At 45.9% G+C, this 23416-nt stretch overlaps 1 protein-coding gene across 1 annotated transcript in view; it reads left to right on the plus strand.

Annotated features, from left to right (window-relative positions):
* Positions 1-2614: 2614 nt before the first annotated feature.
* The window catches only part of T265_03502 (hypothetical protein), a gene marked incomplete at both ends in the record, with an annotated part of 25630 nt that continues 4828 nt past the window's right edge, over positions 2615-23416 (plus strand). The window contains 7 exons of the mRNA XM_009168002.1: positions 2615-2771; positions 5893-6065; positions 13544-13813; positions 14261-14424; positions 15470-15713; positions 17945-18084; positions 21708-21947. Of these exons, the coding sequence (XP_009166266.1) occupies positions 2638-2771; positions 5893-6065; positions 13544-13813; positions 14261-14424; positions 15470-15713; positions 17945-18084; positions 21708-21947 (1365 nt within the window). The remainder of the gene's footprint in view (positions 2772-5892; positions 6066-13543; positions 13814-14260; positions 14425-15469; positions 15714-17944; positions 18085-21707; positions 21948-23416) is intronic.

Genomic DNA, 23416 nt, shown 5'->3' on the forward strand with positions numbered 1-23416 from the left:
AAAAGTAGACTTGATTGTTTTTTTATGCCAGAGTGCACCACCTTAGGACGCACTTCTGATCGCCCATCATCAGTATAAATGCAGATTCGATTGGGCATGTTTTTAAGCCCAATTATACGGTTTGTTGTGCATGAAGGCCCTAGTGGTCCTGTTTCATATAATATACAAAAGCGCATGCAACAATCAGCCTTTTGTTTTCCACTCCATTGTTTTCTTATCCTGATCAATTTCTTCCGCTTGCCAAGAAGCGAGCGTGCAATGTTTGATCAGTAGTGATTGGTAGTTAACGAAGCTTTGCGTGACATCTGAACCCAGTTTACAATGGATACGGGTGTTGTTGCATGATCATTGTTTCGTAAGCCAACACCCCCACAAATATCCTGTACCTGATGTCTTTTCTCGTGACGACCCGCCAATACGACCGTTATTCATCCCTCCGAACTGCAGTCGATTTCGCTTTCTTGTTGTCCTAAGGGAGTGGAAATACTGTGCTGACTTCGTGATCGTTTCAATCGATCCAGACCAAACGAGTATAAAGGTGCATGCGAAACCTGTTTGTCACAGAGGCGGCTGGCTTCTTGAGCAGCGATCTCTGTAACTAGCCTGGTGAACTTAGCGCCCGCATTACGTTGGCCAATTTGAACCGCTTGTAGCTTGTCTCTGACCACATAAGCTGATGCGATGTGTGGTTGCAAGGCATGGCCTCTTCAGGTTTTGATAACCGACGTGCCTGACGGTATCGATGAATTCGCAACGAAGTAATTTGCAAATCAGTGTTTGGTTGCGCAGCAAGTACTTAATGCGCGGAAAAGCTTAGCACGGTAAACGGCGATTTCTCAGTCGTATGCTATGCGTATCGAATTATTCTCTATCGAGATGACTGTTGTTCTTCATGCCTGCTTCACGATGCTGCAAATTGAGAGCTTCCTTCGGGTGGCATGGCATTTGGGCACCGAAAGGGTGCTACACCTGGACGATTTCTTTTCAATTGGAAGCTAGACAAGGTGACTTGACAGAAGGGTGTGAAAATATGATGTGAAGTTTAGTTACAGTCTGTCAGCCAGGATGGGGTCCTCGTGGCCCTTTCTGTGCTTAGTTGAAGACACTGCTTGAAATGACGGCCAACTGCGGTTAATGTCGTTCGTACTATCACTTCCTTTTCAGATTGTCTAAGTCCTTAGGCGTCTACGGACCTCAGAATGCTTGCAATAGGCTAACATCAGGTCACTTCCTCACTCAGTCTTTTTTGTCTTCTACTTCAAGCCTTTAAATATAATTTTCTCAACCTAGCGATTCCCATGCTGGTGAAAGAGAATCTCCTATTTCGTCTGAGCTTGTCGGGTTGATCAAGTAGCGTTTACTTGTTAGGACGGTCAGGTCCTAACGAACAATTCTATCCTTTGTAATATTTCACTGAGACTTCATTTTCCCTCTCTGTTGTACCCAACTGAGCCTCAGGGCGCTCTCTTCCATTGTTGGTTCATCTGCAATATAGCCAATCTCCAACTGGTGTCTCTTTTGTCTTATTCCTTGAGGTTTTCCCACTCAAGTAACTAGACTATCGGGCGAGATGGCCCAAGTGATTAGAGCGCGAATTTACTGACCGGAAGGACCCGACCTCTGCCTCTCGACTTTCCGTGTCTAGGCTTGGGCAACCTGGCAGTATCCCATCCCTCGTGCAACCTTTGGGTGGCATGGCAGTTAAGCACCGAAAGGTTGCGACAACTGAACGACTAACTAGACTATCGATGTGGCAGAATAAATTACATTAAGCTCCAAAATCACTCAGCTAGCACACACCAACACAACATTACTCATACTCAACAATGTGTAAACTGCATTCATGGAGAGAAATTTGTCAAGTGGTGGCCAACCAATGTCAGCACTTTTATTGTCATGTTCCTTCTCCACCTCTCTCCACCTTTGAGGTCACTCAAAGGGCTGGATGAGATCTACTTCTTCCGAAGAATGAGTTGATCATGCGATCACGGAACCACGGGTGACTAAAACATTCATAAAATGTAGCCGCCTGGGTGACGAGTAGGCAGCTTTCACCAGGTTTTACTGATACTATTGTGGACACCTCAAAGGGGTAACCCTTCTCAGAGGAATCCCCATACTCAGTAGTCGTCAAGTGGGACCCAGTTTGAGTTCGTGGCTGAGTTTCACTTCACGTCTGAACCTGACTTTGCTCGCAACTTTTGGTTCCTTCTACGTCGGCTACGATGCATAACTGAAGCTGGCCTCACTTCCATTAGTCAAAAAGGTACCAATTAGTTCAACTAATAAATATGCTCTTCCCGTACTGAGTATCCCTCGCCAAATTGGTTCCTGAAAACAAATGTGTGATGAGATTTGGCAGAAAATAATAACTTATGATAGCACCTTCTGCTCAAAATGATGTTTGAATTTTCTGAATGCCTTCTATTGACTACGTCTGCTACCTTATGGTTTCACTAAATAACCGTTCATCTGATTTGCCGTTTTACATTTGAACAGAGCATTCAACGCCTTCCACTTGGTTGAAAAAGTCTCGGAATCTTGTTGGAAAGGTCCTGCCCTCAGGTGGGTTGTTATTCCTTTTCCTAACTGCACCTTTTTTTCGAAATCCCAGGCAAAGACGGTGGTTTCGGCCACATGGGACGCCCAGTTCATGTTCCCGCCAGTCTGACGGGTGAATCGAAAGCCAAGTTTGCCCAGCACCAGTTTGACCTTGTTGCCAGTGACCTGATTGGTCCGTACCGTGAACTGCCAAATTATCGGGATTCGAGGTGAGTGAAACATTATCAGACGGTCATCATGGACGAACCGGATAGTTGATCAACCTGTGCATCAATCGCGAAGCTATTCACCGGAATCGCTCACTGTCGATCACGGCCTCATTCCTGCCTCAGTCAGTGTTTTTTTTTATAACGGTACCAGGTAAAGACAACTGTGGCTGAGCACACACCGTGACTACATCTTTGCCGCATAGGAGCGCATTGTGAACGTGCAGACTTTGTTTGTCGGTCGCTTGCGTTTCAGCACTCTACAAAAACATCTTTTATTACTGTCATTAAAAATACTGTAGAACAGCATACTCATACTAGCGAAAGACCTAAATGGACTTCTCGTTTATGGTATTCTCCGACTGAATGTGATGCCTCGTTTCGGCTGGCACCATATCCAAGTTGTCACAGTGTTTTCTGGACAGAACACAAGGTTGCTGAACATTTTCTGATAGCTCACTACCTCTTTTTTGGACTAGTCAGCTATGTGTGGTCCCCGAATTTCCATTACTTGAATATCAAGCTGTAGGTGGTGACGAGGCATACTGATTCACGAATTCCATTGTTGCTAGCTCATTTGAGTAGTTCAACTAAGCCTGTCAATTATGGTATTCTTGAGTTGTATCTTTTGTCAGGGCACCGTACTTCGATCTCTCGTGCCAACATGGTGTGTCACATCGTGTAGCACATTCAGTCGTGGAGTGGCATAAACGAGAAATTCACTGAGTCTCTCGTGTTTCTCGATTTCATTTGCCATTGAATGCGTTTCATCACTTACCATTTGGTGTTTAACTACAAGTTTCGTGAGAATCCGGATAAGACGCTCGCCTGATGAATCTCAATACGGGCGAAGTCGGTAGTTGACGTCAAAGATTTTTCATCAGACATGCTCTGTCAAGAAAGTGTTGACAGAAATACACTCACTCTTTTGCAAATCAATTTGGTTTTCACGAGAGACTCAGATGAATCTGTCGTTTATGATGTGCTGTACATAGGCCGCCTCATGTTTCATTTGGCACGATATTCAAGATATCGCAGTATATTTTCATAAAGGAAACTACTCACAAGGTTGCTGAAGAGTTTTCAGGGGAACTCTTGGACAAGGTCTAGGTATGGTTTCTTTTTCAATATTACTATATTCCTGTCCGGAGCACTAGTGTGTTTTTGTGACAGTAGTCTTGGGTATGCTCATTTATTTGATGAGCCAGATTTCCAAAGTTTACCACAGATATTCTTGCTTGACCAGAGTAATTATATGGTGTGCCGGAACTATACGACTATTTTCGTTCGATACGCACGACAGCCCGTGCGTGTCCACTTTTCATTCAAAATAACGACAGTGCGGGCGATCCTGACAGTCATGTGACTAGCTGGTGCGTCCAAGCAGACTGCTTCTGTAACTGCTCAGTAAGGTAAAGAATTATGTGGAGTTTCCAGACCGGGCGGTCGTAAATCTGCCTCATTTAGCACTTTTCTGCGGAAAGCGACAACTAAGTTTTTGACGTAACCACAACAGACAGAACTTTATCTGCGTTTAATCTGAATAATTCCTCTTTATCCAGCAAAGCACAATCACGCAATCAATTTATTAGTTATTAACCGTGTACCGTATGCACATTGGTTCCAGCAAGTGCGGGGAATACGGCCAAGCCTTGGAGAAATTTTCGGTTAATCATTCAGTTGTAACATCCTTTCGTATCTAGCTGCCGTGCCAACCGAGGGAAGCACGCGGCCTGGGATATTGCCAGGTTGCCCAAGCTTAGACGGGAATTCAAGAGGCAGAGATCGGGTTCGAACCACGGGTCTTCCGGTCCGTGAATTCGCGCCCTAACTACTGGAGACGATGGCTTGTTCAGTTAGTTCGAGAATCGGACAGCCATGCATTGAAGCCGATAGGTTTGATGTACGAGCGCCACTAACTGCGCGCGCGATTGGGCCATTTCCGCCAATGTCAATAACCATTGGTGATTTGAGTCCCGCGGTCCCCATCCAGTGAGGCGGCAGTTGCTCACCTGATTAAGTTTACTGGTTAATGTTGTACCAGACCATACACTGTCCACCTCTCGGTCGCTTCCACTCAGCACAGGGATGGGATAAAAGATCTCTTGAGGCAGGCGGTCTTCTGGCATGCGGAATACTCATCCTAACCAGCGCATCCTATGAGCAATTCATCTGTCGCGGGAGAGTTCCTTTTTCCTTGGACCATCTGGTGTACCTTAGCATTACTAGCCCGATGTTCCCCCCAAACCTGATCACTGATTTGAAGACAATAATGGTCAAACACTGACATCTTCTGTATGTTCTCTGCGCGTAGAGGCCACACTTTTGATCCACATAGCAGTATCGATCGTACCGCCGCATTGACAGACAAACTGGCATCATGTTGGCGCCATAGATGTCGGAGGTTGGAGAAAACTGCCATGGTCTCCCCGATTCGATAAGTTATCTCATCTCCAGTCAGCTTACCGAAACTTATACAACTGCCCAGGTTAACAAATTTATCTACACTATCGACCGGTTCACATGCTAACATGAGGTTTTGATCAACCGAATCCCACCAAGTCTTGTAGCAGTACTTTACACTTTGCAGGTGTGAAGCCAAACCATGCGGCAGAGTTATTTAGGTCGTGTAAAGTGGTTTGCATTTTGGAACGATCAGAACCAAGGAGAGCATACTCGATGTTTGTGAGCGAACGTGCCGGGAGCATTTCAATCCCCGAGTTTTCAGAGGCAGGCATAAACATTTGAAGCAGCACATCAATAAAAATGTTTGTCTTATAGGCGGTGTTCTTTCTCTGCTACCCATCTGGACATCAGCTAAGTCTCTGGTTCCAACCACTGACTATTTACTTGCCAATGAAATGCATGTCTACGCTTTTGGATTTCATCGACTGTGAAAACGACTTTGTTTTCTCAACCATCCTGTTCACACCCACCACGTAAGATTAGAACCATCTGTTATCGATACAGTCTCCCTTGTATAGTTGCATTCAAGCTCTTCACAGGATTCCAAGGTCACCTTTTTGTCGTTATGAATTATATTTTGGGCATCCCCACTGAGTTTGTGACTCACGTTGGGCGTGCTGCGCTATGTTTGTTCTACCCAGTCTGTCTCTGTTTTCAGATGCCTTGATATTGAACCTGACCAGTCACTGGAAGCGTGGAAAACCAGCATCATAATCGTCTTTCATAATGAGGCCTGGACAACCCTTCTCCGAACTATAAATTCAGTCATTAGACGAACGCCGCGGAATTTGCTGGAGGAAATCATACTTGTCGATGATGCGAGTACAGATAGTGAGTTAAACTGTGTTGTAACATTTGTTACCAGAGCATTGTGATCACAGCTTGCCAAGCCGTATCATTTTAGGGTGTCTTACACGATTTTCCAAAGGCGATCTGCTGTCCCAGTGTCTTGCGCAGTTCAGCACCGAATTTCTGTCCTGCTGGGTTGTACTCCAAGTGAGGTGCACCAGACTTTTCACGGTGGATGGTACTCTGACGCCTAGGTTCGTATATTGCAACTTTCATCCGTCACACGCCGAAACCGTTTGCACTGCGTGGCCAGCTGCTTGATTGTAGTGTTCGGTACGACAGATCGGCGGTTTTTTGGAACTGACGAGCTTGCACTGGCACGACTAACTGTTGGCATTCTAGAAGTTGATGTTCGGAAGCCTATGGATAGACGGCTTGTTAGTGGCTATGCAAATTCCAGTAGACAGTTACTGGTTTTTTACTGGAGGGTCCGTGGTTCGAACTCAGCCTATGCCTCTCGACTTCTCCTGTCTAGGCTTGGACAACCTGGCATTACTCCAGTCCATGTGCTTCCTTCGGGCGGCATGGCAGCTAGGCACCGAAAAGGTGTAACAGCTGAACAGTTTTTTTTTACTGGAGGGTCCGTGGTTCGAACTCAGCCTATGCCTCTCGACTTCTCCTGTCTAGGCTTGGACAACCTGGCATTACCCCAGTCCATGTGCATCCTTCAGGTGGCATGGCAGCTAGGCACCAAGAGATCGCCTTATCACTATACGTGACTGTGTCAGTGTGTATCCACAAAATCACATGTCCCTCTGTGAGGTTACCAGGCTACGCAAGATCGCGAGTGGCATTCACGCTTCACAAGTTGAAAACACAGTCCGCTTACAGTCATACGCGTTCGGTCAGCTATCCTCCAACCAAAAATCATTGCAAACAACTCAAGGCAATCTTAGACCTAGGTAAACTAAGCAGCGAACATCCGTTTTTGATCGGTGTTGCGATCGACGCATTTGGCAACTTGGAACAGACCTCGGCCTACGCCAACCGTCACACGGCGAATCGGATGTTGAACCGTTCAAAGTCGAATAGATCCGAATACTACTCAAAGAGATGTGTGAGGAGTGGCGAACCATATTGTCTGTACACGAATAAAACCCTTGTATTAGTGGTCACAGTTGAGTTTCCAAAGCTATATGGCAGTGTAATGACAGTCTAGTGGTTATACCTAGTGAGGGCAACCACATCAAATACCGATTGGCACTTATTATCCTTGCTTATGGAATTCGGTTGAAATTTTGCGAACTTTGTCTAGCCGGATCTCGAATTGGCGTGGACTCCGTCTACTAATTTACGAACAAAATGCCAACTGTGGTCGCTGAGGGTACGGTAGAATGCGGTGCATATTCTATTGCAGCTATTCAGCGCTCTGCTTGGAGTTTTTTAAGGTGAAGCTAACTTTCACATCCATTTTGGACACTTCTAGGGCCTGCTTGTCATTGATCTTGAAATGTTCTTGTCAATCAAGCTCTCTTCCACATGGTCTCAGAAGATTCTGCCGAGTCTTTCGCTGTTGACGCCTGTTGCGAATTAATTATCTGAGCGACCGATCACGTGTTTACTCTTCAACCGTAATTGGTAGTTTTTTTCAGGTTTTGGGTCCTGTATGAAATGGGGCCGACTTTGTTTATCTACCAGTCTTGATGCCAATCTGCGGATCGTTACACACTTATCTTAGTTGCATCGCCTTCTCGGTGGTAATCGGTGGCAAGTAACTGGTTGCAATTAAGTGAGTCGTGTTTTTCTCTGTTTTCAACTGAAGATTGTTCAGTGTGAATTAACGAGGGGCTAATTAGAATATGTGAACTGCTCCGAACTGAACCTTTCACGTTGAAAAATGTGACCAGTTTGGTAGTGGACTTAATAAGCTTTGCTAATGAGCGAGAGCGAGAAACTTTTGTGTACAGTGTGATCGATTCAAATCATGGTAAAACCAGACACCATTATGGCTCGACCACTGTCAGTTGTCTAGCGTTTGACATAATGTGTTTGATTGATCATTTTCTGGTTGTCACCCATGGTTCCGATGTCTTGTACTAAATTCGGTGCGCGGTAACCAACGTCTCGGATCGTGGGTGTCACTCATGAACTTTTTCTTGCACCGACCGGTCGAATCTTCATCCATTTCATAAGATTTCAACGTCCTACAGAATGCTTTTTGTATATGGCAGACGAGTGCATTTTCGTGCTTCGATCTGAGCAAATCAGGGGCGTGTCATTCGGTTATTGTCGTAAGAGATTAATTAGTTCAATAGGTTATGGACGGAGATACTTAAGAATCCCTCTTCCTGCTTACTTTAGAATAACTGTTTCCTGAGACAAGACTTCACAAATCGGGGGGCGAAATGGCCCAAGTGGTTAGATCGCGAATTTACTGACCGGAACGTTCGTGGTTCGATTCCGACCTCCGCCACTCGACTTCCCCTGTCTAGGCTTGGGCAACCGGGCAGTATCCTAGCCCTCGTGCTTCCTTCGGGTGGCGTGGCAGCTAGGCACCGGAAGGGTGCTGCAGCTGAACGCTTTCTTTTTTCTTTCTCACAAATCGTGATCCAGTTTGCCACTGGAACCGACAGTGTCCTCCACCATACAGGAACTTGGTCGTTCTATTCTATAGCCCCCTAAGCTGGCCAAATTCATGGGTGTGTGGATGCTTCAACATTTCGTGCGGGTGATTACACTCAGCAATATATAACTGCAAATGACTAGATATGATAGGTGAACAACACAGTGCTTTTCTCTGAATACGACCGCTTTGATTTTGATGGTGGCATGTGCAACCCCGCCCGAATTCAAGGCCGTTCTAAAAATACTCTAGTTTTGGAGGGCCCGTACAATTCGGTAAAACTGCACCGCGCCATAACAGTCCAAGAGCGATTGTTGACAAAATATTATGGAATCAGCCCAGCTGACCACTTCACTAAGTTTTATTACTACCGAGGCAGCTTAAACAAAAGCTCGTCCACTTTAGGCTCGTCATTGAATCCGTGAAATTTGTCGATAGGAGGGTTTTTCACTAAAGTGGATGATAGTGAGGGGCGAGATGGCTCAAGTGGTTAGAGCGCGAATTTACTGACCGGAAGGTTCGCGGTTCGAACCCGACCTCTACCTCTCGACTTCCCCTGTCTAGGCTTGGGCAACCTGACAGTATCCCAGCCCTCGTGCTTCCTTCGGGTGGCATGGCACCTAGGCACTGAAAGGGGGTTACAGCTGAAAGATTTTTTTTGAGGCTGGCGACCACACATTCAAAGACTGCAACCAAACCGCATAGACTGAAAGGTTTGTTGACGTTTTGAACTTCAGGCCTCCGTCAACTTTACGGAGCTTACTCCATTAATGGACCAAATTAGAAGCAAACCATATTGATTCTCCTAAGAACAACTTGAATATCTAATATCCCCAGCTACTGAAAGCTGTTCATCCTCTCTTCGTAGTGGGTTGTGGATGGAAGTTGCTACTTAATCGACTTTCTGTTGCCAGTCCACTTGGTTGTCGGCGATCGTTCCACAAAACGGACAGTGTCCTCACAACAGTAGCTCAGACATAGCCCAGTAGTTCGTCTTGAACCATCAAGGGCTGCTCGAAACAGTAAAAGGCGAATATACACTGCAGCATGTACAGTGGAAAATCGAGGATGGAATTTCTCCAGCATGTTTTTACATAGGGAAAAACACATATATGACATTTTCTGTGTATGTGATACCATTCTGTTCACATGCACCTCTCCCAAACGCGCACGGTTGTCCTCTCATCTCAGTTATCTCAAGTGTATCGATACTTCCCGTTCTCGTAGTACACGGATGTTCTTTTTTTGTATTACTGTGGATGTAAGCACTGCTTTCGTGTCCCCCGCTTTCTCTTCCGAGGCTCCCCGGTAGAGAAGGACCGTTCTATGGGTTGCTGCGATCGATTGTCAGCAAGCTGCGTGTCCCCGTGGGCCGAGGTGATGTCCTCAGTGTACTCGACTAGCGGCTACCATACCGTCAGCTGCATACGTTATCTTATGACGGCGTCTGTAAATCTAATGCACAGTCATCACAGCTACTTACTCGCAAGTCCATGTCATAAAGTACCGGATGCCGTGGATGTCCTCAACCTCTTGCTTGTCGTGTGCAAGTCAACAGTCGCTGGATGGATATTAGGTCGAGTGTGTCTGCCTTCTCTTGAACTGAGCGGCTGGTAACAACATCAGTAGCTGTTCTCGCCTCGGTCTTTAGTTTATTGCTGGAGGGGCGACCTTCTACACAACTGTAATGATCGATAGACGATAGGTTTGTCGACAAAGGAACGCGTACAAGTGCCCAGTAGTCGCTTTTAAAGCCGTAGTGGATCCGAATTCAGACGAAAATCACAGGGAGGTTGTCGGCCTCATTGCGGCGTAGAGAGACTGATTTCAGATTGTTTACGTAGACACATTCAATCGGTGTACGGTTCCATTCTGCTACGTTAGTCGGACTGCTAGAGATAAACATACTGGTATAGTTTATGTTAGAATGACAGCTGATGACCTTAAAAAGTGCCTCGTGTTCCCTCTGTCAAACTGAAATACCGTTTGTCTTGACATGTTTCACAGGGACTTCATTTATTCCAATGCACCTGGTGTTACCAAGGCTTGTCTGTCTAAATGTGTTAACGCCCTCACCACAGAATCGGGCGACGAATAGTGTGGTGGTTAGTGTACCAAAGCGTTTAGAACCCCGTGGAAAACGTATGGCTATTGTCCTGAACATCTTCGATTTTTGGATGCAGTCTGAATATATCGGTGAAAGGAAGAAGGCCTTCGCTGCGGAGTTGTTTTTATTAGGAAATGCCAACTGAACAGTTAGAGACTACTGGACAGGGGAGCAAAACTCTCATGTGCATCTCGTTTACAAAACTGAATATCCATCTTCTCCTTGAACGCGTCTTCCTGAACTTTCCTGGGTATTTATTGACTATTACTCAATTGCAAGCAAATGCCACAGAGCGACTCCACAAATTCCGTAATAGATCGCACTTTTCAAGAGACATAAAGCGGACTTACGAGAAAGCATACTACTCGCATGCCCCCCTCATCAGTAGTATCACCGTTACATCGCTAGTCATTGCTCAGCTCCTGGTGCTACACGAATTTGGTGATCAGGTTCGATATTCTCATCAAGTTTTCTCAAAGTTATCCTCTGAATGTCCCGATGTTGTAAGACGTCGGATCTTTCGAAGACTCTTCCTTTCCGAATCTTCCATGATGAAGTAACCGGGGCAGCCGTCACTGATAGCCCTAGATGATCTCCTCAAGTTCAGCCCATCTTCAAGATTGTTCAACTGATAGAATAGAATTCTTTGCTCTCGGGCTCCATGTCGCTTGTGTCTCGAACCAATATCTTGAACGTTGTTAACACACCAAAACACGCAGATGTATTTAATCTTCCAGGCTGGTCAAGAAATATCAGCATCTCCTATTCCAGTCTTGATGCATTTCCTCAGATGCGTTGGAATGGTACCAGATATCCTTGCCATCTATGTGGTTATAACCAAAGATCCTGTTGACTGCTCAACAATTCAACTTCCAAGAACTCGTTCGAAGTCGACAAACTCATGTTCGCTGACTTGTAACTTTTCGTTTCGCTGTGCTTCGTGTTGCCTAGTCATGATACCTTTCTTATTTATCTGTCTAAGGCTCTCCTGTGGATGAAATTTTGTACGCAACATTGAAAAAAATGAATGAACCATGAAAACTATCAAATCCTCAAGACCATCATTTTTCTTTGCCTGATCTTCTTTGACAGATTCCTCATACATCACTTTATTTTCTGAACCAAATTACAAAGAATTGTTTCTCACTGAAAGTGACCAACAGTTCTCCGAATTTTCCTCAAGCACTTTCTGCCTCGACTGTTTTAACGGTAATTGCTGACTATTTTGTGAAGATGAGGAACGGAGTTAATCCGAAAGGGTTTAAAACCGGGAACGTCTGAGCTTATTGTTATCTGCGGTCCGACTGACGGTTTAGTCTGAAACCGCAGTCACCGGGAGAGTTTGACTCATGCTGTCGCAAACGGATGCTTTCCGTCCTTCCTGTGCCATGGGAAGAGCCGATTGTCACGTCCTGGCTACGGGTTCAGCCGACCGAAAACGAGCGATTGCTCGGTTGGCGAACTTGGGCGTCTTTCATCACATGTGTTCATCTGTCTGCATCCGCCCCTGATTCGTTTGTGGTCCAAGTGGCATCCCTAAAATGACGCATCACATTGCCGCCCAGTCTCTCGTAGCTGTTGAATACTCCCGAATCTCCAACCACCAAAATTTCGATGGCCTAGCTCAGTTGCATCATCGCTTTGTCGTACCCGAGTGACGGAAAAATTGAGTCTTTTCTGTTCCACAACCGATTGTTCCCCATGCCATCCCTGTATGCGGATGGGATGACCCGGAAACTGCGCTAGTTGCTCGGATTTTGTCGAGACTCACAAAGTGCGGCGCTAGAGGTTCCGGTCTTCGTCGGAATTCGAACGATCGGTCCAACCATACCAGGCATACCGTAGGTTCTGTTTCTAGCGCCAAATTACTGTTGCTTCAGCAAGCATAGTGGGCGGTTTGAAAGTCCGGACACTTCTCTAGTGTTAGAATTGAACTGTAGCCGAACGGATGGGGGAACATTAGAGGTTGGTGGTCCAGATGCTGCGATTCCTACTCTATAAGCTAACCGTAAAAACAGGGAAACGGAAGTTAACATTTAGTTTTGTGACTGTTCCTGATGATGGTGGTACTGTGCTACCCTGGAATGGTCAGCATCGATAGCCTCATGTTATTCTATTGGGTATTAGTCTCTCCGGAGAAGTGAGGGCAGATACATTCCACAGCCCTTCTTGGGCAATCGTTTCTCCAACATCCTCAAATTCTTGTTTGCAATTACCCGAGCTGATCAGAGGAAGTTTACTACCGGCATCGACGTGTTCCGAGGATAGTATGAGATGGCTCAGTGATTAGAGCGCGAATCTACTAATCGACAGATCTGTGGGTCGAACCCGACCTTTACATCTCGACTTGTCCTGTCTGGTAGTATCTTAGCCCTCGTGCTTTTTTCGGCAGCACCGAAATGGTGTTACAGCTGAACGATTATCTTTTCTGACCTGTTTGTTTGGCTTTTTCATACTGTGAATCCGTGGATCCACGGAGATCTGCTTTATAGTTGTCTGTGTGTGGTGGAACCAGTTGGACTTTCACATTAATGTTTTATCTATGATTTGATTCCCTTCTACACAGCGATCCCCAAACGGAAACCCCTTGAAGAGAAGTCAATTTTTGATGCTAGACAGGTGCATACTCTCCCAAAGAAGGATCAAGTATCTTTTTCACAGTGGTGTCTTATTTAGGGATGGTTGTATTGCTAGGTTGTTTATGTTGTTCCCTAAAGCGAAAGTCGATGTCGGTTTTTGTTAGATGACTCTACTGACAGTCGCGTTTTTACTCTAAATTGGACACTTCAGAACAGCTTGGTGACCCACTCGATGGATTCGTCTCCCAACTTTCCGTCCCTTGTCACGTGGAACGGATGGGCAATCGGAGTGGTTTGGTGCGAGCTCGCCTTCGGGGCGCTGGTGTGGCCAAAGGGAAGACGTTGACTTTTTTGGACGCTCACTGTGAAGCCACCACAGGATGGCTGGAACCGCTGCTACATCAAATTGCGCTGGACTCGCACCGTGTCGTCTCGCCCAGCATCGACGTTATCCAGGAGTCGACTTTCGAGTTTGTGCCTGGTAGGTTCGGGTCTTTGCTGGAACGCGGAATTGGTCTTTTTCAAATGTTCTCCAACGGCACGAAGTCCTTTCTCTTCCGGTTCTTGAATGACATCTTTTTCTGATTTTGAATCATCGTTTGTTTGGTATTCTTTACCGATTTCGCTTGGTTGATAGTCGTTTTGGCAACAAAACTGCATGCCTGGATCCCGTCTACTTTGTCTATACCTTAATAGTTTGCGTCCATGAACAAGCCGAGATCAGAAAACGCAACTGGAAGCCAATTTTTCCTGGAAACAGTGATATTAAAAAAGAAGTCTTGTGTAGAACGGTTTTATATCCGTTTCAAGCACATGACAATCGTCCGAGGAGATAGACTACACGTGGCTGAGTTTTATCAGTGGTACAGACTAAGCTCACAACGGCACTGAGTCCTCTCATGACCATTCCATGTTTGCCTTCTGCCAGGTGCGCCAAACACATGGGGCTACTTCGACTGGAGGCTTTCGTTTCATTGGGGCCAGGCCACTGAACGTGAGCGGGCTCGGACACACGGAGATCCCAATATTCCGTTGAGAACCCCAACAATGGCTGGCGGATTATTCTCCATCTCGAAGGCGTATTTCGAGGAGGTACATGTTGATCATTTCCATTGTGTGTGTTCGAATTCATCGTTCGCCTTTAGGCTGTCTGTTCCGCGTTTGTGTTCTTTGTTTGCCGACTTACTCAGATTAGAGAACTCCTGTGGAACAATCGGATGTAACTTGCTTGAGCGTTAGAACTGAAGCTTTTCTTATATGCTGTTCTGAAACTCTTCTGGATCGAAAGAAGCCACAAGCCCAATAGCTATTTCATCCTTTTTATTCTAACTTAGTCATTTTCTGCTGGCAGTTGGTTTCCTTGTGGTTTGACTTCACCTATCACTTCGCCAAACTGCACAACTTCCAGCATCTCTCGTCGAATAGTTGAGCCATGTTCAAAGATGACATTCGCAGCATGGTTTGGCATTTCATGGTTGCAAAGCACTTTCTGATCTTTCTCAACTTCTCCAGCAACTATGCCCATTTTACTTTCAACGTCTTCTGGATATTGCAGGTGGACAACTTTCTCGTTCGAGGAGGTGTCAACACTGGAGTTTCAGATCTCTTCCAGAGTTCGCCTCACTGCCCCATAGAGTGGACACCCCTGGTGGACACCACTGTTTGTAGGCAAGCTTCTGGAGAGCAGAATAGTCCCCCAGTGATGATTCCATTTCGGCTAATCTCCCTGACTAATACATCACAGGTCTGTGTGATATTGCAGTTTGATGGATCCACGGGAAGAGGCACAAGCGTCCATAGGTCACCGAGTCAAATGAAATTGCTCGCACAGGTTGTGCAAGTTTCTTTCAGTGGGGAGTTGCAGTTCACGCCGTCTCTTCAATCGATAGTAGTCCAGATGCAAACTATTAATTGGTTGTATTTGGCATCAAAGTGAAAATTTAATGCGTCTGTCATTAGCCGTGTGTCATCACATCAACGGTGTGATTTGCAATTCCATCACGCGACACTCCTAGGCGCATTTTACTTCACTCAGCTATTGATATCAGCTCTCTTGACTTTGGTCACACACACTGACTGGGCGAGGACTTGGTATTAGTCCCCTTTATACCTCAGTCTATCTGTTATTTCCTCACAGTTAGGCACCTACGATGAAGGCATGGTCGTGTGGGGTGGAGAGAACGTGGAAATGTCGCTACGTGTATGGCAGTGTGGTGGCGAACTGCTCATCCTCCCTTGCAGCCGTGTTGGTCACGTGTTTCGCAAGGTGTCCCCATATAGTTGGCCAGGTGGTGTCTCCCACGTCCTGTCACGGAACTCCATGCGTACAGCTCTCGTTTGGATGGACGATCACAAGGTGTTCTATTTGAAGTCCAGTCCAGGTTTGTTGGGGACCCCTTTTCATCTATTTACTTTGGAGTCTTCATTTGCTTGTTTTTTTTTCGTTTAATTTTCATGTCGCTCACAACGGTTTTTCGTCAGACTGCACCGTCGTCAAGTGCGCGCCATCTCATCAAGGTCGATACTTCTGTACTTCATCGTTGTAGGTTAAGTCCACTCGGAAGACGCGATTAGCACTTGAAAACTGTTGTGATCGCACAGCCTTTATGCTGCCCCTTGGTTTGCTGTTTCGCCCACTAGTGTATATCATAACTCAGAGTAAGCGCAACCACCGTGTAATGGGAGAAAAAAGTCATTCCATTTGCTTGTCCCTAGCTGCCATGCCACCCGAAAGAAGCACGAGGGCTGGGATATTGCCAGCTTATCCAAGCCTAGGCAGGAGAAGTCGAGAGGCAGAGGTCGGGTTCGAACCACAGACATTCCGGTCAGTAAATTCGTGCTCTAGCCACTCGAGAGAAGTGAACTAAACATGGCTGTAGTAGAGTTATCCCCAAGTTCGTTTCAGTCTTCATAACGCGGAGTGAGCATCGACACGCCAGAAATGGCTTGATTCGGATGAATGTGAATGCTGACGCCTTCTATAGTTTCGAAGCCCGTCCTTCTTTCAAGCATCTAATTAGGTGTTCGTCCAGTCCGAGTGACCTCAAAGTCTTTTCGCTGCCCACCCTCTATAACCGAAATGAACCGACAGATCGGAAGTCGCCACTCGTGCTCTTAATGAACAATAGAATCACGCTAAGTGTACGATGTAATTGGACCATAGTGACGTCCTATCATGTCTAGCTGTCGATCTGTGTTCAACTGTCTCTCCTCTGATGGCTAAATGACGCAGTGCTCGAGTAATTATCCTGACGGTTGAGTTTTTAGTGTCCCAGAGCTTTAACAAGGATGATGCAGTTGTGCATTGCTTTGCAGCGCAGGCTGACACCGCCGCATGCATGGGACCTACGTCTGGGATTTCGGAATCCCAGAACTTACAAGAACATGCCCACCAGTGATTCACCAGTCAAACTCAGAATTGAGCACACTACATCTCTAATACTACCGTAGCGACTCCTGAAAACTATGAATGTGCACTGGTGAACATGAGTTGCCATAAGGATCATCGGATAAGTCAGGTTTGAAGTCGAACCGCAGTCATACTTTCTGTGCCATCTCAGGCCCGAATACCGAAACCTTATCACTATGCTTTGCAATCCGGCCAACGTGGTTGTGTTTGTTTGAAGACTACTGTGATAACGGTTTTCGCCTCAGCTTAGTTCTCGGTCTGAGTCTCCAAAGCTAGCGTCTCCGTCAAAAATCAACCGTCAGAGGCGCGCAACGTATATTAGCGCCCAGAACCAGGTCAAGCACACTTGTACAGCGCGTCGTATGTAAAGTTAATGGCGCGACAACATTCTGTAATTTCTGACGCCTGGATGCGCCATTGGTAACCGGCATTCTGTGAATACTTGGTCGCGACCAATCAGAGCTCGCCTTGATGCGGAACCGGCAAGTGTCCCGAACTTTTGGCCAGTTTTGTGTGCCATAGGCTTTTCAGCGCCCAACTGCAAGCGGTAAATTGTACCTGTGTGGAATTCCGCCTAACAGCTACCAAAACTCTCATATTTAATGGCTTCAGGATTGTCAGACCGGGATGTGTATCTGAATCCACCTGCTACCCTATGTGATGGGCAGGGTCAGAATAGGGAGGGAAGCTATTTGACCTCTTTTCGATAGATAAAATGTGCTCAGAGAGACTGTTGGATTCTCTGGGGGGTACCTTCTCTCCTGTACTCTCCACTATACTGTCGTGTGGTTCCCATTTGGTCTTTTGCTCCACGAATCGGGCTCAGTGGAGGGAAACCTTGGACAAATGTGTTGCTGTGTGAAGAAGTAAAACAAGTATCATTCCAACTCGCCTTTATTCTCAAAGTATACCTTCATCCTTGCCAGACGGTTGTCTAACATACGCTTACCACAAACTCCGTGGCTCTGAATGAGAGCCGTTGATTCATTCTTACCTGCTGCTCCTCCTGTTGAAGGGTGTTGATACGCGCGGTGTCATCGAACTCGCGTATGCCATTGACACTACCCCCTACTTCACAAGTTCTCTTAATGGAATCTCTGATTGCTTTACACCCCAGCTCTTCATGCTTTTAGTGGTCTCCAAAATCTCAACACGTTTATCGCTATGAATTTCTTACCAGTGTTATGTTTTTCGTTTTTGTAGACGCAATGCGCACCGATTATGGTGACATATCTGAGCGTCAAGCTTTACGAAAACGGCTCAAATGCAAGAGCTTTCGATGGTACCTGGAAAATGTCGATGTTGAATCTGTGTTTCCTATCGACTTTCATGGCATTGGTGAGGTTAGTATCTTTGTCCTTTTCAAAGACGATCAGATTGGTGAACTTGTTCTTCTCCGACAAGTCGGTAGATAAAAGTTCATTGATAGTTCAAAGTCAGCATTTTAGCAGTTGGGATATACCCGTACCAGTATTTGATATAACACAATTTTCGTGACTAAACCAATTCACTCATTTGCTTCATTTGAGAAGTCATCAATAACACTTTGGAACATAGATATGGTTGGGATGCACTGGGTTAACAAGACCTCTGATCAACACACCAGTGTGGTTACAGATCCGTTGATGGCTTTTTCAGCTAGCTGTTCCACTCTTTCTGGATCCCACCAACCCTTCATTCAAACTATAGAGTGACACATTACCACTGTCATGACGACGCGGTGGCACGGGGGTCGTGCATATATCGATGACGAGACTGCCCTGTTCCTTTTCAGAGACAGTCATAGGCTGCCTAGGTTGGTAGTGACTCGAATTCTGACGAAGGTGCTCCGGCTTCTTTAAGGGGTTGTCTTGTTCGAGAAGTACACTCATTTGGTTTTCATGAGAGCTAAACTGAATCTCTCGTTTATGCTATTCTACAACTGAATGTGCTGCACATAGGCCACCTCATGATTCAGTTGGCACGATATTCGAGATATCGCAGTATGTTTTCATAAAGGAAACTACTCTCAAGTTTGCTGAAGACTATTCGACAGCCCACGACCGGTTTTGCCCTTCTTGGGACTCCTCAGTTAGGCGCAGTTCCCGAGTTTCCGTCAACCTTATGTTCTACTCGAACCCAAATTGGACTGTTTTTGAGAAATACACTCATTTGCAAATCAATTTGGTTTTCACGAGAGACTCTTGCATTTCTGCGACAGTATGGTGCAACGTCAGACTACTAGAGGTAGAATCAAGATGGTAGTGACATATTGTCGGACTGCCCATCGCCTTTCTTTCGTACCGTTTTCACGAAATATCTATGAAGTCGATCTACCTCCTTTCAGACGATAGTCACTTCGAAGTGGTGTGAAGGCAAACTTCTATTACCGTTTATCGCAAGCTACCCATAAAAAGTGTGTTTGGGTGCGTGCTGTAAGCAAATGATCCATTTCTATGCCATCCAATGCGGGATTTATCTTTTGCAAGCTTTTATAAACTATGTGCTTTTGGGAAGTACGCTAATGGACGATGCCAATTACTCTGCCGAACGGAGAGTCTCACCGGGCACCTAATGGCGCATCGTTCATGGAACTGTTAATTTTTCGGTCTGCTGAAATGTAACTGCATACATTCATAACAAACTGGTGGTCAAACACTTGGGATATTCCATGTGCCACCTCATAAAATTGTAGCGAATCCATAACAGATAGCGATAGTTTGTAGATGATGTGGATATTTCGGGGGAAGAAGGGGGGGGCTCTGATAATGTAATTGAAGTACACCTGGAAATGGGTCTGCTCGGAAGCATTAGACAGCTGTCTTATTCTTGCTGAGGATCGTCAACAGTACGCACCTCTCAAATCTGTTGAAGTATCCGAATTCACCAACGTGCGATTAGTGACAAGGTCCGTATCTAACCTGTTGGTTGGGCTTCGGCCCGTCTAATTGTTCAGTTTCATAACCTCCGTGAAGTACTCATCTGAAGTGACTTGTTTGCCTTACCCTTCCGTATTCGTTTCCAAAAAGTCCTACTGTGTCCATCACTCTAGTGCACTGTTCTTTGACGTTGTGTCGAAACCACAGAGGTCTGTGATGCCGTTCATCCGATTGGTGGTGTAACAGCCCAACGTGTGCTCTTAGCACCCTGGTCGGCCGGATGGTATTTAGCACCCACTTGTAGCTGTTGACCGGGACCAATGGCGGATGTAATCCAATATTGTCATGGACACCATTACATCAGTATTCAACAACCATGATTTATATTCATATAGTCATATTCATAGTCACACCACTCTCGTTTGAACGGACATCCTCCAGTTCTGGTGTAATTATTCCGGTGAGTCCACACTAAAGAGACTTGAGTTTCGCTCTTATTAGAGCAAATCAGCAGTGCATACCCAATGGCCGTGCCTGGATTTGAACCCCGGACATGTGACATGCGAGTTGAGCATGTTACCACTACTCCACCAACGCGAATTATCACATCTGAATGGGCGAACGTGTTCACACTTGATCGATGTGATTGGTGTGTCCGACTAATCGAACGACGACCCAGTAACTGTCCTGGTTGTGACGGTCAATTGACNTTTGCCTTACCCTTCCGTATTCGTTTCCAAAAAGTCCTACTGTGTCCATCACTCTAGTGCACTGTTCTTTGACGTTGTGTCGAAACCACAGAGGTCTGTGATGCCGTTCATCCGATTGGTGGTGTAACAGCCCAACGTGTGCTCTTAGCACCCTGGTCGGCCGGATGGTATTTAGCACCCACTTGTAGCTGTTGACCGGGACCAATGGCGGATGTAATCCAATATTGTCATGGACACCATTACATCAGTATTCAACAACCATGATTTATATTCATATAGTCATATTCATAGTCACACCACTCTCGTTTGAACGGACATCCTCCAGTTCTGGTGTAATTATTCCGGTGAGTCCACACTAAAGAGACTTGAGTTTCGCTCTTATTAGAGCAAATCAGCAGTGCATACCCAATGGCCGTGCCTGGATTTGAACCCCGGACATGTGACATGCGAGTTGAGCATGTTACCACTACTCCACCAACGCGAATTATCACATCTGAATGGGCGAACGTGTTCACACTTGATCGATGTGATTGGTGTGTCCGACTAATCGAACGACGACCCAGTAACTGTCCTGGTTGTGACGGTCAATTGACCCGCCAGTCAGGTAGCGTGACATACGCTTGAAACCCACTGGGCAACTTTTGGTTGCAGTTTTGGGGTTTTGCGGGATAGATATTTTGTTCATAATCACACCACTCTCGTTTGAACGGTCGTCCTCATGTTCTGGCCTAATTATTCCTTGTTGTGAAGAAAAGGGTAAAAGTGGAAGAGGAAGGGACTCGGTGCTGGCTTACCCTAATCATTCCAAGGATGAGATCGCTTCACTTAACGCGTGGCCGATTTCCGGCGGATTTCGTTTACCATCTGTAGACGATGCCTCAAGATTACGTTGGTATGGCTTCAGTCACCTACTGAAACCCTAAAACTCCACCAAAATCTCAATAAGGAAGCCGGCAAGCATCCAGGACAGTCAATCATTCTAGCAATTCATCAAGAGCCGATATGCGTTTTCGGGCAGCCACAGAAGCACGGACGAATGTGATCAGCGTTTAGGGATTTCATCGAAGCACGATCGATGTTGATGGGTGTTCATCAAACGCCTATCAGACAGCCTGGATCAGTGTCAAAAAGTGCTCTTTAAGTAGCACGGGGCCGTTGTAACTCTTGCATTCGCTTGTTGCAATAAAACTGTTGTGTTCCTTATCGGTGAGTCTTTTTCCGACGCCAGGCACTGGAGCGGGATCACCAGTTTGATATAACAGTAGTATAGCATAGTAGTATATTGGGCTTACATACCGGGCCACAAAAACAATCACACAAATCGCTTATAATTTACTACTTGTACAGAAAATAACGACTATTATTATTACTACTACTATCATTATTTTGCACACCTAGTTTCGTCACGAATCAAGTGGACTGTGTTTGGATACTCTCGGTCAAAAGCAACACAGTCCACTAGGTCTCTCTACCTGTCATGGACAAGGTGGTAACCAGCTTTTTGTCTGGACAACCAAAGGTGAAATCCAGGCCGAGGTAGGATGTGTGAACCCCACTGACGACAGTGAAACATCTATCCTGTTCAAGCCTTGTTTGCGGCTTGATACAGGCTCACAGCTATTCGACTATCAGGACAAGGTGAGGCGAGCCTACTTTGGTAGTGTGCTTTTTCGCTTGTATGCATATTGCTCAACAACACGATATAAAACGTTTCAATGTGATTTCACTCCTTACCTCCACGGGCGGGAAATGCGGGCTGTTGTGTTACACTGTGGTCAGAAATTTACATCGATGTTTTTGCGTCGTTTTATTCTGCGGTATCCTGTTTTTAAATGAATTGAGTTTTTCAGAACCAAGTGATTTCCACAAGGTCTCACCTCAATCGACCAGTTAGGTTTACGGTTTACAGAACAGTTCCCGAAGATCCGTACGATCTAATGACGAACTTGGCGGTCGTTGGCTTGTTCGCTGAGCTGGGCAATTTGATTGCAAACGTTTCATCACCAATCGGGGTGACATCACCAGTGCGTTATTGGGGAGCGTAGTAGTGCGTAGCGGTGGGTTGGTGGTTGTGCAATTGAATTGCCCAGCTCAGCGAAAAAGCCGACGACCACCAGCTACGCTACCTGAGCTACCGACATTTTCCTGTGAAGAAGACAAACTTGGCGTTTGATGACCTAGACTTCAATGGCTATTTACAGAATAGGAGCGCTTCGGCCAAACAATCAATACAAGTGACTGAACAAAACAGTTCGATTAACCTATAACGCCACCCACCGTTCAATCACGAGATTCACATCACCTGATCACATGTTGAGTGTGGACTTCTCAGATAGGAGATTCATGCAGCCCCCTTTCTGGGCTACTTGTAGCTCGTTGGTCAACTCAAACTGCTGCAGAGTTAATCATAAGATAGAACAATTTCAGTCGAGCAGGTCTAAACAGTCAGTGAAGCTTTCACAACAGCTGTTTATGCCTTTCGTCACTGTGTTTCTCCAAACCTTTAAGACGAATGCTTACTGTCCGCTGTTTCGAATGCTTCTGATATACGGTGTCCTGACCCGGGAAATCGACCAACAAAAGTCTTCGGTTTGCTCCATTTTATCGGGCAGACTCAATGCTTTTTCTCAGTGTATGGCGTTCCAAATCTCGCATTGACTTTTCGAATTCGCCTGACTGATTTGCTCGGCACCCATTTTGCTCTTTAGCAGTTTGTGTGCTGACGAAAACAGACAAGCTTTCTGAATGAATGACGTTCGCTCGCGTTGACCTTCAATTGCACACTGTGAAATACCGATGATTGGTCGACAGGCTTTCCTCTAGATTTGGAGGGTTATTAGCTAGTCGTGTTACAGATTCTGTATCACCTACCCCTACAATGAGTTTTTCTATGCTAGCCATGGATGCCTTTGATCAGACTGTTGACGTATGGAATAATTTCCCTACAGTTATTTCATTCGTCTAATCAGATCCCAATAATCGTTCAGCTGTAACACACGGTGTCTAGCTGCCGTGCCATCCGAAGGAAGCACGAGGGCTGGGATACTGCCAGGTTTCCCAAGCCCAGGCAGGGGCAGTCGAGAGGCAGAGGTGGGGGTTCGAATCAC

Source organism: Opisthorchis viverrini, assembly GCF_000715545.1.
Source record: "Opisthorchis viverrini unplaced genomic scaffold opera_v5_50, whole genome shotgun sequence".
NCBI classification, from domain to species: Eukaryota; Metazoa; Platyhelminthes; class Trematoda; order Opisthorchiida; family Opisthorchiidae; genus Opisthorchis; species Opisthorchis viverrini.